General features: G+C 42.5%; 2 protein-coding genes across 2 annotated transcripts in view; one reads left to right on the plus strand and one right to left on the minus strand.

Annotated features, from left to right (window-relative positions):
• The window catches only part of Hibch (3-hydroxyisobutyryl-CoA hydrolase), a 69,433-nt gene extending 66,323 nt beyond the window's left edge, over positions 1–3,110 (minus strand). Inside the window, exons 1-3 of the mRNA XM_075693780.1 lie at positions 2,809–3,110; positions 1,987–2,026; positions 1,466–1,600 (exon numbers count right to left, since the gene is read on the minus strand). Of these exons, the coding sequence (XP_075549895.1) occupies positions 1,466–1,600; positions 1,987–2,026; positions 2,809–2,858 (225 nt within the window). The 5' untranslated portion in view covers positions 2,859–3,110. The remainder of the gene's footprint in view (positions 1–1,465; positions 1,601–1,986; positions 2,027–2,808) is intronic.
• A 236-nt stretch (positions 3,111–3,346) lies between these two features.
• Positions 3,347–19,170, plus strand: part of LOC142583354 (F-box/WD repeat-containing protein 8-like) — a 45,327-nt gene continuing 29,503 nt past the window's right edge. Inside the window, exons 1-4 of the mRNA XM_075693779.1 lie at positions 3,347–4,066; positions 10,992–11,096; positions 12,805–12,969; positions 13,871–13,959. Of these exons, the coding sequence (XP_075549894.1) occupies positions 3,611–4,066; positions 10,992–11,096; positions 12,805–12,969; positions 13,871–13,959 (815 nt within the window). The 5' untranslated portion in view covers positions 3,347–3,610. The remainder of the gene's footprint in view (positions 4,067–10,991; positions 11,097–12,804; positions 12,970–13,870; positions 13,960–19,170) is intronic.

Genomic DNA, 19,170 nt, shown 5'->3' on the forward strand with positions numbered 1-19,170 from the left:
CGACTAGATACTTCCGACTGAATGTCGTAGAGCTCTATACCCTAGAAGAAAGTATGACAACCCTCAGAGCACAGTAAATAATTTAATATAACTGCTTCTCTGCAGCCAGTTTCAGTTTACTTTCTGAGGAGGAAACTGTGTTCTGACGTCACGACACAGTACATAGTCACGTGGGTGAGCAAGATGTTCTGACATTCGTTTGGTTGTCCGCTCTACTGCTACATCGGCCCACACAATGAGTGGCAGCATACGAAGCGGCCGAATGAGCCAGAATGAGCGTCAAAACGTCACAATGTCCTGCTTCCACATACTGTGTTGTGACGTGAGGACGCTCCTGAAAACGGAACTGCCTGTAGGTCACCCCTTCAAGGCATCGGCGTCACCCACCTTTTGTTTTTGCTTCTTTTCTGCCTCACCAAGCCTCTCTGCATAGTAAGAGTGGCCTTTTTGTATTCCAGAAGGGTAACTTACAAACGCATCTGAAATAATTTCTTTCTCTTTAGTGTCCTTTTAAGCTAGATATTTCAAGCCTTTTACCCAGTGAACAAAGTCTCCATGTGGAAGCCAGAACGTCTAACCCTTAAGACCGCACCCTTTTGGTCAGTGTCATTCTTCCTTTCTTTAATAAGTGTTTACTTTCTCAGCAAATGATATGTTCTCCGATTATCAATTTCATGCAGTGTAATGTGACTTTTCACTGTGAATACTTAAGTTCAATTTATTAACCATGAACGGGGCACATTTTGCAATGGGAGCTGCAACAGCAGTTTTTGTTGCGCAATATTATTTGAGTAATGGATTACCAACTTGCCCGGGATGCTGCTCTCATGCAGCAGCAGAACAAACCCTGTCTTGTATTTACATTATTTTTGATCACTTACAGAGGCTCTGTTCTAGATTACAGTGGCAATTTTGAATGCTAATCTATCACTTCACTTCACAAATCCCAAGATATCATTTTTGAAACGCTGTTTGATGCTTGAAAATGCTGCTTGAAGTGCAGGACACTACATGCAAAGTCCCAGACAGCATTTTTGACACTGTGAACAAGGCCCCCGTATGGGAGCCGAAACGTCTTGGTTTCTCTTTTTTTTTTTAATGTTTTGGTCGGTGTCTGTTTTGCCCTTGACTATGTGCAATCCTGACCAGACGAGTTTTCGCTGAACTCTTGATCTCATGGGGGAGTGAAGTTTCCTGTTGTTGATGGCTAAGCAAACCAATTACTAAATAATTACTATATCAATTAAGTGTAAGTCAAACAATATTTAACTGCTTTTGTTACAACTACGGACTGAATTGTTTGAGATAAAGGTGATCTAGTTGTTCCAATTTTCCTTGATGTGGAATGGTGCTTTATTATTTACCTTTATTGTCTAGTTAAACAAATTGCAGCTATATAAAAAAAAAGTAGTTCTTGGCAATTCAGCATGCACAATATGGCAAACTGCGGAGGTAAAACACTTACCTTAAGAACTGGATAAATCTGGCGAATCATGTCGAGAGAGAGAGCGTTGAGAGCCTTTGGCCTGTTTAAAGTGATGACACCTTTGTTGCCAACTTTCTCCAACAACACATCGCTGGACTCTGTTGACATTGCCCTCTGAAAAACCAGATATACCAGTTCATAAGCACAGAGTACATGAAAAGATAAATATAGATTGCGCATGCATGCATCGTTCTCCACCATGTTTACTTTATTAAAGGTCTACTTCACAAAAACATTTCCTGATAGAAAAACACACATGCCTGGTCAAGGCACTGTGATTTAAGAAATAATAATGTTGAGCGTTTCTTCAATGAATTTCGTACTAACAATTAGTTTTATGTGTGCTGCTATCAACATAATTCTTAATCTTGCAAGCCACACACAATCATGCTTACTCCAATAAAGTGCACATTTTGATGTCAGCCAAGACAAACTATTAAACAACCAAGCACTGGACATGTAAAAATACATATTAAAAAATAAACTGAAGTTGCACATACCACAAGTTGTGTGTGTAAGCTCACTGGTCCCCTCAGGCATCTGAAACAGCCACAGCAGAACTGTTTTTCCTGTTCGGCACGTGATTATTAAGACTAACAGTATGACGTTACAGCACCCAATTAAGCGTTAACGGTGGCACAAATGCTTCAAATACTGTCGTTAATCGCCGGCTAAGGTTCCATGTAAGCTGCCATAAAAAAAAAAAATTAAGACAGCAACAGAATTTACAACAACGTGCCGGTTGCACAGCCGATAAAAAAATATGCATACGCAGCTGCACGCTTGCGTTCACCTCGTATCGTATTCCACAAATCCCTCTGCACTTCAACCGACCTTCCCCTCAGTACATCGCACCAGTGCACATCTTTAGCGACGAGAGTTAAAAAGGAAGTTCGCAGTGCTTACGCGTCGCAATTTCGCCGAAATTTCTAAGTGAAACGCACACACTTATCCCAGATGTTGATATAACGGGCGAGGATAGACGCGGCAAATCGTAGCGCACGCCGCAGAGGTCAGGCGCGTCTTTCATAGGGCAACGATTTGCCGTAATGCAAGGTCCCTGTAGCTTATCGAAAGGTATACCTTCGCTCGGCCAGTGACAGCGTATTTATTGCCACTTCTGCCACGCCTCAAAGGCCTAAACCCGAAGGTGTCGTGAAAGTCGTCGCACACGCGGGGGGAAAGGCCCGAGTTGAGAGAAAGTTAAGCCCGCGAAACAAACTTTCCGCGAGCACGCCAGTCACGCGGGTCGTTGACATGCCTCGTTCGGTAAGCTACCGGTTCGTAGCGATCGCAGGAGAAGGACGGCAGCAGTTGTTTACCTTTTAGCGAAACCCAGAACAGTCGTCCGCATCACCTTCGGGATCGTCATCTTGCTAGTCTCCACTGATGGCTCTCCCTCGCTTTTTTTTTGTCCCGAGTACGCTGGAGCTTTCGGAGGCCTTCAAAGTTCGGCACAAAAAGCCGTGTCGTCTTGCCTTTCGCGCACTTAGCTTTCTATTGCCTTGTGCCAACTATAATCACGCCCATATGAGTTTTATTTACAAATAAAACCACATAAAAACTACACAACCTTTTCAGCTCCACAGGCCAGTTCAACTTGCAGGCTACTGCTAGCGAGGCTAGTGCGGACGGATGCAGTTTCGGATTCTCGTTATCTGTGAAAAATCGTGGTATAAATGGGTAGAAAATGTTTACCTTTTATCACCTGCTTTTATACCCTTTAAATTGAAACATTTTTTTACTAAAAAAGCGATAATTTGGGTTCGAAAAAGGGATACCAGGCGCATTGCACGTTACAAGCCCGTCATGACGGAGGCTGCAGTTGCGATTTTACTGCAGCATAGCGCATTTTTGCAAGAACGCTGCGCACAATGATGTGACACTTAGCAAGCATGGCGCCTTGCAGAGCGCCAGAGAACTAAGAAACTCCGCAAAGATGACTTGTCGTGGCTAGCATATCGCGACATCGCTACTGTTCACTGCTGTAACATGCTGTGGTTGAAATGCTTGTGCATTGCAGCACAAGAAGCATTCAACGTGCACAGAGGTTACACTTGGCACTCGGTGACGTGCTGCTGTTGGCCGAGGAAGTTTTCTTTAACGTAGAAGACGAAGTTTGAAATGTTCACGATGGTCGAACTCGATCGCTTCAGGTCGCAGTGGTTGCGAGAACTGAAAGTAGACGCGGCACGAAAGCCGGTTGGACCTGAAGAACTTGGTGGTGTCGTCATCGAGGGTCTTCGTGCCGACGACGCAAATGTTGATGACGAAGATCGGCTTGTCAGAGTTGATTGTGATGGTGGCGCGCGCACTGCCAAACGTGCTGCCAAGCGGAGATTAATCAAACTCGAGTCGAACACGCTTTGCCAGGAGCAGCCTAGAGCCTTCGACATTGCGGACCGCCTGCTTCAGGGCGAAATCCTGACCGACGACGATTTGTTCGGGAAGTGCGAAGAGAAGAAGCGCGCCTTAGGTCTCAAGACGCCAGTGGAGTGCTCGGAAGTGTCCACCGCGCCTGCTCCCCTGTCTGTAGAGGACGCCTGCTCATCGTTGGTGGACACTTTCATCAGTGATTTGGTGATGAGCTTTAGATTTCACACATTTTTGGAAGTGTTGATACATATTTCTCCCACACACTGGCACAGTCAAACGTATGTCAACCACAGCTATAGTAAAACTCATTTGGTATAGGCCATTGCTACAGAACATCTTCAAGCACATTTGACTTGTCTATAATAACGCTGACTTGGCTGTCATATGGCACCAAATCATTGCATCGAAGCTACCTTAGCGAACAGCAGCACCAGCGGCGATAAATTCGTTCGTAGCGTGCGAAGCAGATTTCAGGGATTAAATGTAGCGTGCAGGTCTGGATTTGTTTGCTGGGGCTGAAAAAAAGATAGTCTCTTCGCATCTAAAAAGAAATTAAGCTACAAAGCCCAGTACACCATTCCATATCAAGTAAAATGAGAACTTCATGACCGTTTTCTTTTTTGGCCATGGAGAGTATGTTCCTACAAAAAAAAGTGAAATGTTCGAAACAAATTAGTATATTAATTGTTAACTAGTAATTGCTTTGCCGAGCTATCCGGCAAGAGAAATTTTGCTCCAGCATGCCAAAAATGCTTCTAATATCTTTTATGTTAGGTTTACCTCAGTTAAATCAGCATATTCAGCAATCAAACTCAGTGTGTCAAACATGATACATTGAGCTTTGTGAGGTCACAAGGGTTGCCTCTCACACGATGTATTGCATCAAACGTGTGATGTAAGCATGATGAGACTCAGCCTAGTGTGAATAGAGCATTCATAACACGTTGAAACAAACACAGCTCCCTGTGGTGCTACGCTACAGACATGCTTAACTACATGCACCATTTGATTTGAAAATTAAAGCGCTAACACATGCATCCACAAAGGAACAAGGATGAGACACAAGTGCTGACTGTCAACTAAATTTGATTGACGGAAGACGAATACCTTATATAAGGCGAAAGGCAGATGTGAAGTGTAAGGGAGCGATACAATCGGGAAAAAATGACATTGCGCATCGATAAACGTATGTGCCGGCAATCAACGGAAACAGACACAGAAAATTAAAAAAAACTAGAAAAAGGCAAGGGAAACTAACAGACAATCAAATAAGTAAGTGGTTGCTTCTAGAAATTGAAGCTCTGCAGCAAATAGCGAAACAGAGGGGGTGTTTACGCACTTGCTGCCATATTTCTTTATGTGGAACGCTTCCAAACTGATGCGCGCTGTCGTGTCAGCACTCTTACCGGGAATCTTTGTCTCTCCCAATCAAGCCTCGCAACCTCTGCATTTAATTAAGTGCATGACTAAATGTGCGTACTGGTCCTTTAAATCACTTAAATTTTGGGCATGTTCCTCCAAACGTTCATTAATTTAGTGGCTGGTTTGGCCGACATAAACCCTTCCACTTTTCAAGGGAATGTCCTAGACCACTCCTGTGGAACTCTTAATGAACGGCTTGTCATGTTTTATCTGACAACCTCTTTTTTTAGAGTGGGCATTTAGACTGTGCCAGCTTGTTGGGTGCCGAAAAAACAACGGACACCCCATGCCTGTTGGCCACCTTCTTGAGATTGTGCGGTCTTATGTAGGCACTGTACAACCAAAGGCTTGTCCTACACAAGACCATATTCCTCATTCGTACCTACATCGAACCTACAAAGGCTTTTGGCAATCAAGTTTGCCAGGCTGAAACAGAAATGACTGAAATTAAGTGATATTGCCCCTGCTTCCATGTTCTGTAGCCAATTGTACATCTTGCTACACAAGAAGTCTGTTCAGAGTTCATGTGTGAAGGCATGGTGATGACACATGCAACATAAGTGTGGCCACAATGGCATGATTCTGTGCTCTGCTGAAAGTTGCAAAACAGTCACATGTCACTGTTCTTAGAGATGTTGAGAGACCGCAGGTCTGACATCTATACAAGATTTAGTTCACTCTGAATTCCTACTTGCACTCTACATTTTCGTTGACGCTATATTGAGTACCTCATTCACATGCTGTTATGCCATGGGATAGGATAGCGTAGGATAGGATATATGTTTATTGAGGTTAGCCTGTTTTGAGGAGGGGGTCACTGACACTGAGCCGATATTGCGGGGCTAGAGTCTGTGTATGAGGCTGCTCTCTCTGGCAAATGCCAGGAAAGAAGCGAGCAAGGACCGTTAATTGAGCCACTCATTGAATCTAGCTCCTGCACTCCTGTCCACATAAGCATGTAATCAGCGGTGTGGATGATGGTTCTGTTATCCTATGGGTGTCGTTATGTCTTGACATATTGTCACATTATAGTGACTGTGAAGAACCAAACACTCGGAAAATTCTGATTTAAAGATCTGTCTTTATTCAGGGAACTTGGGCCCAGAAAGATGAGCATTACGCTTGCATCACAATGATAGTGATTAGCACAGTTGTTGATTGTCAAATCTGGACTGAAATGTCAAGTCTGTGTATCATCTATGTATATATCACTGTACATTCCAGAATAATTGCTGGTGCTTGCATGTGTCTGAAAGTGTACGACACTATTTATATCATGCATGAAATCTGATTAGACAATACTGCTTCGCCATAGAATTGGCAACAACATTCAAGAAATTTCGTATACATTAGGCTCATCTTGCACCAAGTGATAACTTCATAACAGCGGCAAGCCAGCGAAAAACAGTCACCGGCAAAAAGCAATATAATGTATGCAGGACAATGTGAACTTTGGGCAGATTTCTTGTTTTGTGAGGTGCACACTCATCTATGCAAAGATGGAAAGAGGTGGCAAAGGGCTCGAATAATCATTTCTTGCTCACAAAGGTACATTTGTGCATTTTTAAAGCAGCAAGCTGGTGTACATGGCACTTTTTCATGAGGTACTGAAATGCTTCAAGTCTAATGCTCGTATGACACGGGCCACACAGGCACAAAAAATGACGTTAACGGTTCACTGCATTAAGGTTTATTGCCATTTGCGCAGTGTCACACAAACTTGCCTAATGGCATTAAAGCTTATGCAGTTTGCAGTGTCGTGCGCTCTCACCACTCATTCAGATCATCATCATCATCAGCAGCAGCAGCTTTGCTACGCCCACTGCAGGGCAAAGGCCTCTCCCATACTTCTCCAACTACCCCGGTCATGTGCTAATTGTGGCCACGTTGTCCCTGCAAACTTCTTAACCTCATCTGTCCACCTAACTTTCTGCTGCCCCCTGCTACGCTTCCCTTCCCTTGGAATCCAGTCTGTAACCCATAATGACCATTGGTTATCTTCCCTCCTCATTACATGTCCTGCCCATTCCCATTTCTTTTTCTTGATTTCAACTAAGATGTCATTAACTCGCGTTTGTCCCCTCCCCCAATCTGCTCTCTTCTTACCCCCCTTAACGTTACACCTATCATTCTTCTTTCCATAGCTCGTGTTGTCCTCAATTTAAGTAGAACCCATTTCATAAGCCTCCAGGTTTCTGCCCCGTAGGTGAGTACCGGTAATACACAGCTGTTATACACATTTCTCTTGAGGGATAATGGCAAACTGCTGTTCATGATCTGGGAATGCCTGCCAAATGCACCCCAGCCCATTCTTATTCTTCTGATTATTTCAGTCTCATGATCCAGATCCGTGGTCACTACCTGTCCTAAGTAGGTGTATTCCCTTACCACTTCCAGTGCCTCGCTACCTATCATAAACTGTTCTCTTCTGAGACTGTTAAACTTTAGTTTTCTGCAGATTAGTTTTTAAACCTACCCTTCTGCTTTGCCTGTCCAGGTCAGTGAGCATGCATTGCAATCGGTCCCCTGAGTTACTAAGCAAGGCAATATCAGTGAATCACAAGTTACTAAGGTATTCTCCATTAACTCTTATTCCCAATTCTTCCTAATCCAGGTCTCTAAATACCGCCTGATAAGCATTCAACTGCTGAAGGCATAATCTCGCTCCTGATGTTAGCAGTTACAGGTGTACACAAAAGATAATTTTTGAAGTAAACTGAAATAATTGTACATAAAATATTCCTATTAATTTCTTAATTCATATATTTTAAACTTTTTCGCACTGAATATTTTTTTTGTTAGGATTGTCAAACAAGCTTAAGTTATCATCATGGTATTTAATCACATTAAAAGTGCATCTGTAGCAGCAACTTCATATATGTTAGCATTAAGAAACTTAATTTCCTCGACACTGTATGGCATTAACCTCGCAAGGGTGTGTGATATATGCATACGTCTTGTTCACCTGGAACTGCGGATTCCACAATAAAATTTACATTGACATCATATTGAATTCACTTTTACACACTTTGATCACATAAATATGCAGTCTGTTGTGCAAATGGCAACCTTCTAATGGTTATAGCTAAAAAATGTGAACCTTTAATACCTTTCTTCTCTGTACTGTTGTCTGGTCAACATGCTGCCGACAAAATTTCTGTCTCTAGTGGTGCTGTTCGCTATGGCCGCATAATGTAGGATCATGCACATTTTCCCTTCTGGTTATGTAAAAAATTGCCAGGTGTCCTTAGCTATTGCCTAAGAGATGTGAGGGCGAAAGCCATGTAAAGCCTATTGTAATTCACCTTAAACCACTTCATCACCCTAATCTGCCTTAATCACCCTAATCTTCCTTAATCCTCCTTGATTCACCTTATTCAACCTTAGTCCACTTTAATCTACCCTAATTCACCTTAATACAATCACTAATCAATCATTACTTAACTTTGCTAGTCATTAATCATCTCTTTACACAGCTGGACATGCTTTGGTTCGCTTCTGGCCTTCCTTTGGTCATGTGATATTTTCTGTACCTCACAGCTTGGCCTTGAAACATTGAGATCTAAAGCTTTCTCCTTAAAAAGTTTGGTGTCAGTATATTTCAGTGAAAGCAGAAATTGCCTTGTGACAAGAGCATAACTTACAAGGCATGTAACGTAAAGTTCCTTTATAGGATAATACCAACTTTGATGTTTCTGAGAACAGATAGTTGTTACTGAGCCTTGTAGGACTTGAAAGTTATCTGTCAGTCATTCACTGTCTTAGCACTGGGTTCTTATATTGTCACCACTGTAGACCTGAAAACATGCAGCTTCATACTCAGCTTCAAAACATGGTGAGCAAGAGGCAGTATGTGTCCTAGTTATTCAGCCTATTCTGTAGACCATTTTTCACTGTGCCTTATTGGCTATAGTGTTCTGCTGCTGGGCATATGGTTCTTCTTGGCCTGAGTGTAAATGTGATGGCAACAGGAAAAAAAAAAGAACAAAAGAAAATATGTTTTATCAAGCGTGAAGTATGACCTTTATTCTTTATTCAGTGGGGAGGCTACTTTGCCTGAAGGCATTAAAGTAGGGAAGTTATAAGCACACACAAGTGCACGCACGCAAACATGTATCCTCATTCACACTGCACCCTTGCTCAATTAGGTCGATTCCACTGTGTCACAGTGTTTAAAAAAAAATTATGCGGAGGTGTTTTTTGGTTAAGTATTCTCTGATTTTGCACCCATGATCACTGTGTACAGATATATATCTTGGTTATCTTAAGTAACCTTGCATTCCAAGTAATTGTGCATTTTAAGAGCTGTGCAGTGTACTTTAAAGCAATGCAGAGACCTTTTGGGAGATAGAATTCTAGAAACTGGGGAAAGAATGAGGGACAGACCCAAGTTACAGGCATTCAAAGTTGTAGAATGGTCATCTTGCATATTGAAAATTAGTTCAATTTGTGTGCACTTCACTCTAATGGGGCTGAAAAATGTTAAGGTTGTGCCAGCTCAGTACATTGCACACACTTTTGAAAACGGTGCCGTGGAGCGAGACACCATTTGCTTGGCCTAATGCTTGGTGACCTGGTCAGCCTATTATGTATTACCATGTTTTCAAAACTTATGAGAGATTCTACTTTGTGTTTTTAGTGTATTTTTAAAAGGTGCCACAGTGCTGAGCCATATTGCACCATAAGCCAAACTGCCTGACACAGCATGAACATATGTGCACTGGTGGCTGGATGTTTTTTGGGTTAAGAGGTAGCAGCAATAAGGGAGGGGAGGTAGTTGCAGTTATTGGAGGTTTTTGGGATGCGCCATGAGGGAAGTCCAACTTTCAGGGGATGAGCCTTCTGAGGTGACATGATGGCTCAGAAAGCATCTCGTTTTTGAGAAGCTCGTTAACATAGAAGATTTTATGAAAGAGGCATGCTCAGATCCTTTCGGCACAATGCAAGGTTGCTGAAGCAAGGGACTTCTTTCGCTGCTTAAGTGTTGGAATTAAGAGAATAGTCTGAAGTTACGACACAGGCAATACAATTCTGAGTAGGTTTGAGGGGGTTTTTTAGTACAATTTGTCCAAGACGCAAAGTGGAGCAGGCATAATCAAGTTTAGGTCTGACCGGTTTTTTATACAATTGAAGCTTCGTAACGGTGGTAGCAGGTGAAATACTTCAGTGTAAGAAATGTAGTGTGTGATCAGCATTGCTAAATCTATTAAGGGTGCAAAATACTTGAATAGGAAGTTATAGCTTCAGTGGTGCACTACTAAAACTGTAATCAGCATGTGAATATGTAATGCTTGCAACAAATTGTAGTCTATTTTGACTGTGTAAAGTCATTGTCGAAGAGTTTAGGACGCTCTGAAAATGCCCTATCTGGCAACAGACACCACCTTGTTGAATGTCATCAAAAGGTTGCGCTAGGTCGCCAGTGAATGCAGTTTTCCTGAACCACAGCAATGCCACACTGCAGCAGAGGACTGCACTGGAGGGGTACACTTTTGTTGCATAGAACCAAGGGCATTGTAGTGCAGCGTGCCACATGCTTGTGAACCCTGTGTGAATCAAGCAGACCTCGGGTGCACTTACCTATTTTATAGTTTATCATCTTTAATTATCAGTAACAACTCGCTGTATGAGGTTGTCATATTCCACGATAACTCAGACTTCTCATTACTATGATAAACACGCTGACACATTTTCTCTTATTTTCCAGAATGAAATTACTGAAATTCCATTCTTTGACACTTATCTTCCTCGTGAAGTAGCCATCGACATCTTTAAGCACCTGGACATTGTTGATCTCTGCAGATGTGCTCAGGTGAGATTTCCAGTAGGCGACTGTGCCAATTACACAGGAAACTTTTGATCTTACAGGGGTCCGTAAAAGAGTTACATTTTAAGAGCATGGACCCAAAGGTAAGAAAATATTTAGTGGCTGGGAAATGTGACAAAGCGCCACTACCAGCTGCAGCATCTATACCTCCAGACAACACAAAGCTCTTATATGACAGCATACACATCTCAGAGAGTTGGTGTTTGGTGATGAACGCAACCGTTCGAGCATGAAAACAGGTGAAAACAAACAATGAATGCTGAGAATGTGAAAACAATAAAGTTGCATTGAAGAATTAAACCTGGTATTTCTCCTCTTGTATATAAACAGAGCATTTTCAGTGTGTTCCCTTCCTGTGAAAGTGACTGTTCAGAAGGCCCTCTTAGTTACACAGCTTTCTGGGTAGAGAGAATACAGATCCATGGAAACTAGGCGCGGAGGCCTAAACATAGGGAAATAAATTTCAGTAACGTGGAAAGTTGGGCTAGTTGGTGAGTGATCATAGTCCCTTGCTGGTGAAGCAGCGCACAAACACGGACACAGTGGAGACAAGCAGGAATAGATGACACTCGAAATAAATTTACTGTGCACTACAGCATCTGTGTAACTGCGAGCCCTTTTTTGCGAGTCTCCACTTGCTCCTCTGACGTTGCTTCATAGTCCTGAAAAGCTGGTCGCTTGTGGATGGACAGCCAGAAAGTGGTTGATGAGAATTCATTCATCAATGAACAGAACATGTTTACTTATGTTAATATGGATGGGCGCCCCTACAAGGCGACACCACTGACCAACTCGCACATTCTGCAACTCTGGTACATCAAATCAAATCAAATAAGTTTATTCACACCAATGGTAAAAAAGGTACATGTAACTCATCTGGGCCTTTCGCTTTCTTGGCTAGACGGGCCCATGCCGGAAGTGCTACATACGGCACTGAAACAACTCGACATTGTAAATAAATTTCGTGTACAACAAAGTTATACAATGGTTGCACACAACACAAATTAAGACACACAAGAACTTATACAATAGTAACACAAAAGCGAAAAAGAAACGTAACAAAACAAAAACATTAGTTTACAATGGACTCGCATATTGATCACTTCTGATTGATCAGGTGTGCATGCACTGAGACTCTCTTTCTCTCCACCATGGAACATTGCCTTCCCCATTTTCTCACTCTTGTACTTTATGAAGTTGTTTTGCATGAATGCTTATATCGATCTGTTTGTAAAAGTAATTGTTTTAAATCCTAATTTTGCTCTGGACCACATTTTGTTACCTTCAGATATACCTGCCATGGTGGCTTAGTGGTTATGACATTGCGCTGCTGAGTACAAGGTTTCTGCTTCGATTCCCAACCATTGTGGCTACATTCCAATTGGGGCAGGATCCACAAATGCTTATGCCCTGCACTTTGTGTGCATGCTACAGTACTTCAGGTGGTTGAAATTAATCCGCAGCCCCCCATAATGGCATCACTCATAACGAACTGCACAGTTCCAGGACATTTAAACCCCATAATTTAATTTTAACCTTCAGATAATTCAAACACCTGTTGACCCAAATTTAAAACAACTTAAGTAAATAACTGTGGTCCATAGGTCTTTGATGGACCATGCTTAGGTTCTTAGCATTAGGTCTGGAACAACCTAGCACGGCAGTGTAGTTAAGTGGAGCACTTCTTCCTCAGGTCAGCCGCGGCTGGAGATGCGTAGCAGACGACGAGCTGTTGTGGCATCGACATTGTTGTCAGATGGGATTTGCAGATGAGACCGTGACAGCAGAAAAGACTAACTGGAAGCACTACCTCAAGGACCAGATGCAGAGGGAGTCTCTTCTCAGGCACAACTGGAAGGTCTGTTTCTTGATGCTTCATGTACCATCTGCAGCCGAATAGTACTTATTGTCTCTATGCTGCATACAATGCTTATGAAGAACATTTGGTGACTAATTAAGGCATAAGCAGGAAACTGTGGATGATCGCTTGGTGTGGGCTGGTGGATTGTATTCTTGTGGGGTTGTTGATTTCTTGTCTGGATCCTATATTTATCTTGAAGAACTAATTGAAGTAGTTGAACACATCTTTTATCCCATAAAATGAACCAGTGTTATGTGCATCTACTGACTTAAAAATTGAGACTGCCTCCGTTAGGTTGGCAACTGTTTCACAGTAAAGCTAGCTTTACAATTAGACACTCTCCTCAGCCGGGACGGCTGCAGAGTGTAAAAATGCTTATATGTTGAGTTTCTTGCCGTATTGAAAAATCCCAGGTGATCAAAGCTAATTTCATACATGCTAGCACAGCAGAAAAATAAAAAAATACTAATCTGTCTTCTTCCAGATGTATAAATTTAACCATAAGCAGTCTGTATGAATCTAACTGTAACCAGATACTATATAACCTTCAAGTTTTAATGGTAAAAATTGATACAAGGCCTTCGACTACAGTACCTCTCATTGCTCCTGCATTGAATTGGGACGCTAAACCTTAATTATCAGTCTATCATAGATTAACTTGAAAATTAGGGAAAGATCTTATTACAGCCTAGTAAGATGCTGAGCAAAACGAGAACAAGGTAAAAGTGGGAGCCAACGTTTTGACTAGTGGACTTGTCGAAACGTTCACTCCTGCCTTTACCTTTTTCTCGTTTTGCTCATCATCTTGAATTTCCATCAACCGCCTTCCCTGTGTTTTCCTTGGAAGCCTAGTAAAATGTTTCACTAACAGGTTTTTTGCAAATCTTATGATTACCAGAATCGCATTGGACGACTTTATGAGCTGGAGTATTCAAGGGCTGGTGTACTGTCAGCAGTTGACTCATCTGAAGACTTCATCCTTGCAGGGTTTGTAAGCACTGATTGTTTACATGTGTTAAGCTAGCTGAAGCAGCTTGCAATAGGGAATTACATATAAAACTTGATTTCTGTAAGCTTTGTGACTTTTCTGCAATGTCTGAATCTTATCTAGCCGTGCCTGGCCTAGCCTAGTCTAACCTAACCGTAAACTAACCTAACTCTAAACTGCACCTAACCTGACCCTAAAGCTAATCTAAGCCTAAACTTAACCTAACCTAACCTATCCTATTCTAGCCTGGCATAGTGAAGTGAAACACTTGAGACTCTGGGGTCGAATTTTCTGAAGTACAGTTTGTAAGCGGCACTATCTTCATCAGTGGTCTACATAAAGGGGTACTGCAACACTTCTTGAACACAGTAACGAAATGTTTGTGATTTGTAAATAGTGCCGCCATGCAAACCAAATATTCCGGGAGCCCACAATCTTACATACAGGCCCCCTCTACAGGGGTGGCGCCAGGATTTTTTTACTGATGGGGCACCCACAACTGAGTTCCTTGGGAGGGGCGGAGGGGGCAGGGGGGCGGGGAGCTTATGCGTTGTGTTTTGACTATTTTTAATTGGGCTGAAGGCCTCCTAAATACATCAGTGTTAATAGCAGCGTGTCTACCAACCGGGAAAACCGGTAATTCTCAGGTATTTTGAGTAGTCTGGAAATACTCAGGGAAAGCTCAGGGAATTCCTGCTTCTATTAGGGAAAATTTGCTGTAGTTTTATTGAAAGGGAACGAAAGTCGCGCTAGTGCTCGTTCGAGTTACAAAGAGGAATCGTAACGAATCGACTTTGACGCCGTATCGTCGGCTGGAGGAGTTGGCAGTGTACAGTCGACGCCAGATTTTTGGGACATGGCTTCGCGGCACCACCACATATCCCGTAGAGTCAATGTACAAGAACGTCTGAAATTTTGGACGCAGGAAGCCTTCGCCGTCCGATTTTCCGGGCTTTTTGGCGTGATCGCAGCTCCGAAATGGCGTTAATGAAAGCCACCACCGCCGCCATTTTGATTACCTTCTTGCTTCTTGCGTGTTTTTCGTTCGCCGCTGTCAGCAATGGCACCGACTCCGCCTTTGTAATCCTCGCGATTGGCTTCGAAGCTCGGAAACACAGTGCGTTGCATGATGCCGGGTCCCGACAGTCAACTGGGCCTCAATACAGCAATATTACGCGGTGAAGCATATGCGAAGCAGTGCGGTGAAGCTTAACAAGCGTGTGAAGGGGTAATTGTCACGGGATACAGTATGTATTTCTTAATTATACACGCGTGCACACGCCGTCTACTGTCACAGTACAAGCACCGATATGCCTAATAAGTGTACTGGCAAGCCTTCAGAGCTTTTTCGGACACGCCTGTGGCGATTTGAGCCCTTAAGGGCAGTAAAAGACATGCGTTCACTTTTCGGACTGCTCGATTTTTCGGACGTTTTCGTGGCGCCCAGGAAGTTCGAAAAATCGAACGTTGACTGTTTAATTGACCAAGAGGATGCTTCAAATGGTCCATACGGCGAATGCTCGGCGAAAAGGGGCGGGAACAGAAAGGACCGACGCATTGAGGAATGAACGGGAAAGGAAGTGTGCCGACGCTTCCGTGAAGGAGCTTGAGCTCAAAAAACAGTTTTGGCTGACGCCCAGACGCAGGTGTTCTTCATCCAAACCAAAATAAACTTTTTAAAGCAGTGAAACGCAACACTGAGGTGTCGTGCGTGGGCTGAGAGTATATCAGTACAGTTAAGGTTGAATTTCCAGCTGCTGAGAGAGAATCTCATATGGGACAAAGTTCGGGCCTCATACCAGTGAGCTTGCTATCAGTTCATAGAAATAGCTCATATTCAAAAATATTTGTTTCTGTGTGCATGTCTTTTTATTTGTATTTGAAAATGTTAGACTCGATTTGCAGTGGGCTTTACTATTTTTTCACAGCTATTTTATTCACTGTGCATTTTACTAACCCACCCCTTCTGTTTTCTTTTTGAATAGAATAAACACTGCTCCTTACTATTAAAACTGGATTAAGTAGTTTCTTTATTTTTAAACATGCGTGTCAGCCCATTTTCACAAAAACAAAGTTCTGTGTCTCTCACGAATTTTGCAAGGGCACTCGGGAAAACTGGGAAAGCTCAGGGAACTTGGAAATGTCAACTTGGTAGACGCCCTGAATAAGCTATTCCAGCATCGAAGATATAAATTAAAATTGAGCATATTTACACAACAAAGCTACCGCTAAGAAAATGAAAATTTATATAATAGTACATGGTAAGCACATACATAAAAAAACTGAAAAAAAGAAACAGGTACCCAGCAGCAACAATATGCCATCAGTTAAATAGATCGCAATGTAGGTTCAAAAGAGTATAGTTCACAAGAGGAGTAAGAACTAACACCTCTAAGCAATGTGCATATCAATTCCAACTTTGGTAAAGGCACACTAGATTACACACACACACACACACACACACACACACACACACACATGCACACACGCACACGCACACATGCACGCACGCATACACAGACACACACAAACACACGCACGCACGCATGTGCACGCACGCACACACACACACACGTTAATACACTCTTGTGGCGATTCTAAATGCTGGAAATGGGAAAAAATATAACAGAAAGGTAAATGCAAAAAGAATAACAAACAAATAGAAGAGAGGAGAGAACTGCAAAAATAGAGCACGCAGTTGGCATTTCAGTCAGTGTCACATTTGGTCATGCAGTACAGCAGGTTTCACAAATGCATATAGCAGCTCTTTGACTATACACTGTTCACTGCACAAGCTATGCCACTGATGTGGCCTTGGACAGCACCCTATGTGGAGTCTCTTACAAAGCGATGACAGGCACAGAGGAAGCTTTCGTCACAACCACAGATGCCAGTGCCTGCGCTGTGACAGTATAAGACAAAACACAGACAGGATTTATTCGATGGTGAAGCGGGTGTTCTGGTACAGGTATGGGTATCAGTCCTATGCATGTGCCGCACAGTTTTCCCATGAAAGCGCTGCAAAGATACGATGGGGTATCATTATACCGGCATATTAGTGCAGACGTATACGCTGATTACTGTGCGCAGCGTCAAACGTGTCGACAACATGCTGGAGATCTATCTTATTGGCAAGAGATTGCTCGATTACAAGCACAGCTAGGTCGCTCAGACGGTTATTTGTCATCTTGCTGCGAAGATAAGTCTTCAATCTTTGAAGGCACGAAAACATGTGCTCGCAAAATGGGTGACGATGCCGGTATCGTCACGGCGATAACACCTAACTTGTGCACTTTGTGGAAGGCTAGTTTATACTCTTCACTCCCAAACAAAAGGTGTTGCAGGGCTACTTTAAGTGTTCACAACATGCACATAGCCTGCATAAACATCGCATAGTTTACTTCAATTTTGTGTCAGAAATATTGCTACATGATCCCTGAAATTCACATGTACCATAGCTTCAGCTTCAGCTAAGTCACTGAAGTATTGAGTTCATGAAAGGGAAGCAACCTGCATAATGTACTTTCTAGACCAATACTTTCTTCTGATACCTCTCTGTTTAGCTGTTCTTCAACTGTGCTTGTTTTTTCAGTTAGCTCGGGTAGTTCACAAACATTGTCAACATTATGCTTGTGGGTTGTTGTACGTGGCAACATTCAGCATTGCGTGGGTGGTGGTTTCTATAATGGAACGTTGTTAGCTTAAACAAAATGACATCTAGAATGTCAGGCATGGAATGTCATTTGTCACAGTAACCACATTATATCATAAACTAGTGATGTCGCCGACATTTATTCATAGTGCAACCATTCACACTTATGTAGATGTATAGCTACAACATTCTTTCATAAAAGTTTTAGTTTATTCAACTTTGCAACTGGAGGAAAACATGGGGTCTGACTTTGTGATACCAAGAATAGAAGGATGTATGTATTGGTGTGCACTCATAACCATCAAGCAAAACAGCAAGATGTGAGAATGAAAATTGGCTTCTAGAGGTACTTTTCCATCCATTGTTAAGTTGCAGGTAGGGATCATATGGCCCATAAAGCTCCATCCAATTAGCCAATTGCAAAAATCATCTTCCCATCTATTGCATCTGCTATAAACATGCTGAGATTTGCAAGAAATTGAGACACACAAAATAAGTGGCTAAACAGCATAAGTTGTCAATGTGGCGTAATACAGTAGCTATAAGGTGGCAGATTACTCTTGTTTTTTTTTTTTTTACCGTAATCAGGCGTGGAGACTTGCTACGTTGCTTTCTTTTTTTTTTAATGTGTTAGTATTAGACTGTTCATGCGAACGAAAACCCATCTGTCAGTTTGTGAACGGCAAAAGAGGGGGAAGGAATGGAGAGGATAGGAGTCCAATGCAGGTGGAAGGGGAGGAGGCACCTGACGTCATGAGAGCGGAAGCGTGCCATGGGGAGGGGCACACAGGTGTAGAAAGGCTGGAGGGGACAGCACACCTGCCGAAGAACTGCCCCAATCTCAACGTGAAAATATGCTACCCTGAAACACCACGTCGTGCAGCACAGTTGTATCGTAATTGCCATTATGCTCTATGTAACTAGCCGAAGTCCAATTTAAATTCAAGTCATTTGTGGGGGGGCAGTGTAGGCCTAACTCAGTTCGCTTCAGATTGAGACATGCGGTGAGGAGCGTGCAGGAGGCAAAGCTCTAATATGCATTGCATAGTGACCTGCTCTCTTGGGTCTGTTTTGCCGCAATACAGCCATTATATGTGATGAAGCATATTAAGGAAGGAAAGCGGCCAGTGTAACAAGACATAGTACACATTCCTAAATTGTATACACGTGCATGCGCCATCCCCGGTCACAGTACGAGCACCGAGATGTCAAATAACTACACTGGCAGCAATTTGGAGCAGTTTATACCGTTGCTTTGACCTGGAAAAAAAAGAGTGATTTCATTATATTTTGCCGTCATTGTGGTAGTTGTCATCCCCCTGCTTGGCAAATCTCCCATATTGCAAGGTCTACAGGCTGGCAGCTATGAGAGAGGAGGAAGTGCGCGTCATATGTCAAATGCAAGCAGAAAAAAAAAAAACACAAAATAAAATGGTGATACAATGAGTATAAATTTTGAATGATTGAAATTTATTGAAAGACTGCATGTAAGCTTTGGCTCACTTTTACAATCTCTATCACATTGCTGCATGTAATTTATTAATAAATCACATTAGTA

Source organism: Dermacentor variabilis, chromosome 5 (genome assembly GCF_050947875.1).
Source record: "Dermacentor variabilis isolate Ectoservices chromosome 5, ASM5094787v1, whole genome shotgun sequence".
Classification (NCBI taxonomy): domain Eukaryota; kingdom Metazoa; phylum Arthropoda; class Arachnida; order Ixodida; family Ixodidae; genus Dermacentor; species Dermacentor variabilis.